This window comes from Bidens hawaiensis, unplaced genomic scaffold, assembly GCF_021521415.1.
Source record: "Bidens hawaiensis isolate Kalapana, Puna unplaced genomic scaffold, B.hawaiensis_p1.1 tig00005104_1, whole genome shotgun sequence".
Taxonomy (NCBI): domain Eukaryota; kingdom Viridiplantae; phylum Streptophyta; class Magnoliopsida; order Asterales; family Asteraceae; genus Bidens; species Bidens hawaiensis.
Window position 1 is genome coordinate 559,627 of NW_027491326.1, and position 2,944 is coordinate 562,570.

At 29.7% G+C, this 2,944-nt stretch overlaps 1 protein-coding gene across 1 annotated transcript; it reads right to left on the bottom strand.

The window, feature by feature from the left end:
- Positions 1–215: 215 nt before the first annotated feature.
- On the bottom strand, positions 216–1,398 carry LOC143628935 (replication protein A 70 kDa DNA-binding subunit A-like). Its single transcript, XM_077098368.1, has 6 exons — positions 1,246–1,398; positions 912–1,179; positions 722–821; positions 517–641; positions 366–450; positions 216–255 (listed from the first exon to the last, which is right to left on the bottom strand). The coding sequence occupies exons 1-6, from the start codon at positions 1,396–1,398 to the stop codon at positions 216–218; spliced, it is 771 nt and encodes a 256-aa protein (XP_076954483.1).
- Between the last annotated feature and the right edge of the window lie 1,546 nt (positions 1,399–2,944).

A 2,944-nucleotide genomic window follows, 5' to 3' on the forward strand; every position in this document is an offset into this window, starting at 1 on the left:
CCAGTGACGAGACCATAGAGGTACCAACGGACCGATGAGAGGATGTTTCTTCACCAATGTTATACTAGAAACTGGTGTGATGAAACATTATTTGTTATAATGAGTAGGTAACTTTTAATAAAAAAAATCAAGACTTGTGGATGGTCTATTTTCATGTGTTACCGTGTTTTGATAATAGCTTTTATCAAAACAGAATCAATTTTTAAATAATATTATTACAATTGTACGATCACAAATTTGGTATGGAAGAATGGGCTGTACAGATTATATTTTTAAATTATAGCATTACAATAATAGTATTACCTTTAGAAAGTAAAGGTAAATATAAATGGTAATTATTTTAAACATATATAATAACAATGTACCTTTTCTTAAATTCTAGGATTTCATCAATTGGTGAATTTATAAACAACCGCGTCGTATCATAAACATTAGAAACAGTCCTGTTATCTGTAATAACATAAATTCGTTAGTTATTTAAAGTACAATGAAATAATGACATGATTTTTTACTTACGTCCGTATATATGCAGATTTCCGAATTGAAGAATTAGGAAAACATGAGCCTGTTGCTTATTTTGCATGTAGTTCAACATTTGCTGACAATATTCCTCCCACAAGGTTAATATGATGTGTCTACCTCTGTAAGATTATTGATATGGATAACATAAATATAGTTAAGTGGAAATGAATAAAAAAAAAGTAAAATTTGAGTTGCTTACTCCAGATCTTCTAATTTGATCTCCATCTTGATTGCTTCTTTGCCACCTCTTACCGGTTTCTTCTCCACCTCATAGCATTTGTAAACATATCCAATAATATCTAGTGTGAAATAAAGTTAGAGCATTAAGAGTTTTAATGTGTGTTAAACAATTAAGAGTAAATAATAAATAAAATAATACGGTATCTAACCGAGTCTAGTGTACTGAGGTAGAGGGTCTTTTAAAATGGAACCAAAATTGGTGAATTCAAAACCATACTTGGAGCCTTTGAAGGTGGTGCATTTTTTTAGGTCTGTTTGCCAAAGGAAAGAAATTTTCTGGCCATTGTCCACATGCTTGATTTTTGCGTCATTGTCGGCCAGTGTGGGCCTAAAAATGAAGTAGCACTCATTCTCTCGGAGATGTTCTTCAAACTTAGGAAAGTAAGTTTTGAACACGCTTGCCTGCATCTTTGTTCCCTGAAAATTTATGTAGTTGAGAGTGCTGAATATTATAAAAAGAAAAAAAATTTGGTAAATATTTACCTCCTCATCCATTATAATCATTTCAATCGACCAAATTTCGTTAGGGTTCTTGTTGTTTGGTTTTCTCCATAGTCTAACAACTCGAACTTTGATTGCATAGTTTGTCTTGGTAGCATCAAGCTCCCTAAGTTTGATCAAATTTTTTGGCTCCATGTTTCTGTGTATTAGAGACATTGTTAAAAAAAGGTGTTGTATTTCGTAAGTAATAAGATATAACAAACTATATAAATTAAAGGGAGAGAACAATTGAATTACCATGGTAGTTAGATCGACTTCGATGGTGATGAGGGTGGATTGTTATTAAAGAATATATAGCAAATGCAAACAGAATAATTTGATATATATGGCAAACATATTATTTTTATGTTAACAAAAATAGAAGAAATATAAAAGTTAATAACCAATCTGGGGCCTTGATTTTCGTTAGTTATTATTTTCCGTAATTAAAAGTATTAGAAATGTGTTAAATACAAAGCATAGTCAAACAGAATATTTTCATATATATGCCAAACAGTTTACATATATATGTTAATTAAAGTTGAAATTAGTTAGTTAAACGTTTTCATATAGGCTTACGTAAGGTATCAAAATTATTCTGTCACATGATTTTATTTAGTTATTCCTTTTATGTTAACAAAAATACATTAAATTTAAAAGTTATAAATTAATCAGTGCCCATGATTTACGTTAGTAAATTTTGACCTTAATTAAAGCAATTATAAATTGGGGTAAATATATATTTATATAAGTCAAAAGTTAACATAGATAATGGATTGAGCATAAATCAGTCAACCTAAAAAATTATATATTTAATATAAATTTACCTAATTAAAGAATTATTGAATGAGCGTATATTAGTCCGAATTTTAAGCTGCATAAGTATTCAATTTTCATCATGATTAATATAAATTTAATGTCTTTACGAAAAAAAATGTGTATTATAATTTATTTGAATGTCTATTTTTTTTTATAAATTTTTCGTATCTCATGTTACAAAAAAAGATTCTCTTTTTAAAAGTCCAGACTTAACATAGTAATTTGATTGAGCATAAATCAATCAAGTTAACAAATTGTATATATAAAATAAATTTAACGAACAACGAATGTATTCAAGTTGATGACAGAGTAATATAACTTGATCTAACTTAATTATATAAATAACTAACGAACACCGAAGATGACGCTTATTAATCAATTAATGCCTACGTAGATAATGAAGTCGATTTAGTGTTTATATAAATAATTAACGAACACCAAATCAAATGAGAAAGCAACTATAACATACCGGCGGTCCGAACATGCTGCTGCAACACCGTAGAAGTGGAATCGATTAATGCCTAAATACATAATGAAATCAATTTAGTGTTTATATAAATAATTAACGAAGACCGAATCAAATGAGAAAGCAACAACTATAACATACCGGCGGTCCGAACATGCTGCTGCAACACCGGAGAAGTGGAATCGATTAATGCCTAAATACATAATCAAATCGATGTAGGCTTTATATTAATAGTTAAAGAACAACGAATCAAATCAGAAAGCAAAAACTATAGCATACTGGCGGTGGCGGTGGCTGGTGCGGTGGCGGTGGCGGGTGCTGCAACAGAGTAATATATAAAATAACTTGATCTAACTTAATTATATAAATAACTAACGAACACCGAAGATGACGCTTATTAATCAATTAATGCCTAAG

Excerpts from the sequence above, each read along its gene's own strand:
- LOC143628935 (XM_077098368.1), bottom strand. The coding sequence starts at position 1,398 with ATGGAGCCAAAAAATTTGATCAAACTTAGGGAGCTTGATGCTACCAAG. Across the intron at positions 1,180-1,245 it reads TGATTATAATGGATGAGGAG|GGAACAAAGATGCAGGCAAG; the intron begins GTAAATATTTAC and ends ATAAATTTTCAG. Across the intron at positions 256-365 it reads ATCCTAGAATTTAAGAAAAG|CCCATTCTTCCATACCAAAT; the intron begins GTACATTGTTAT and ends TAATCTGTACAG.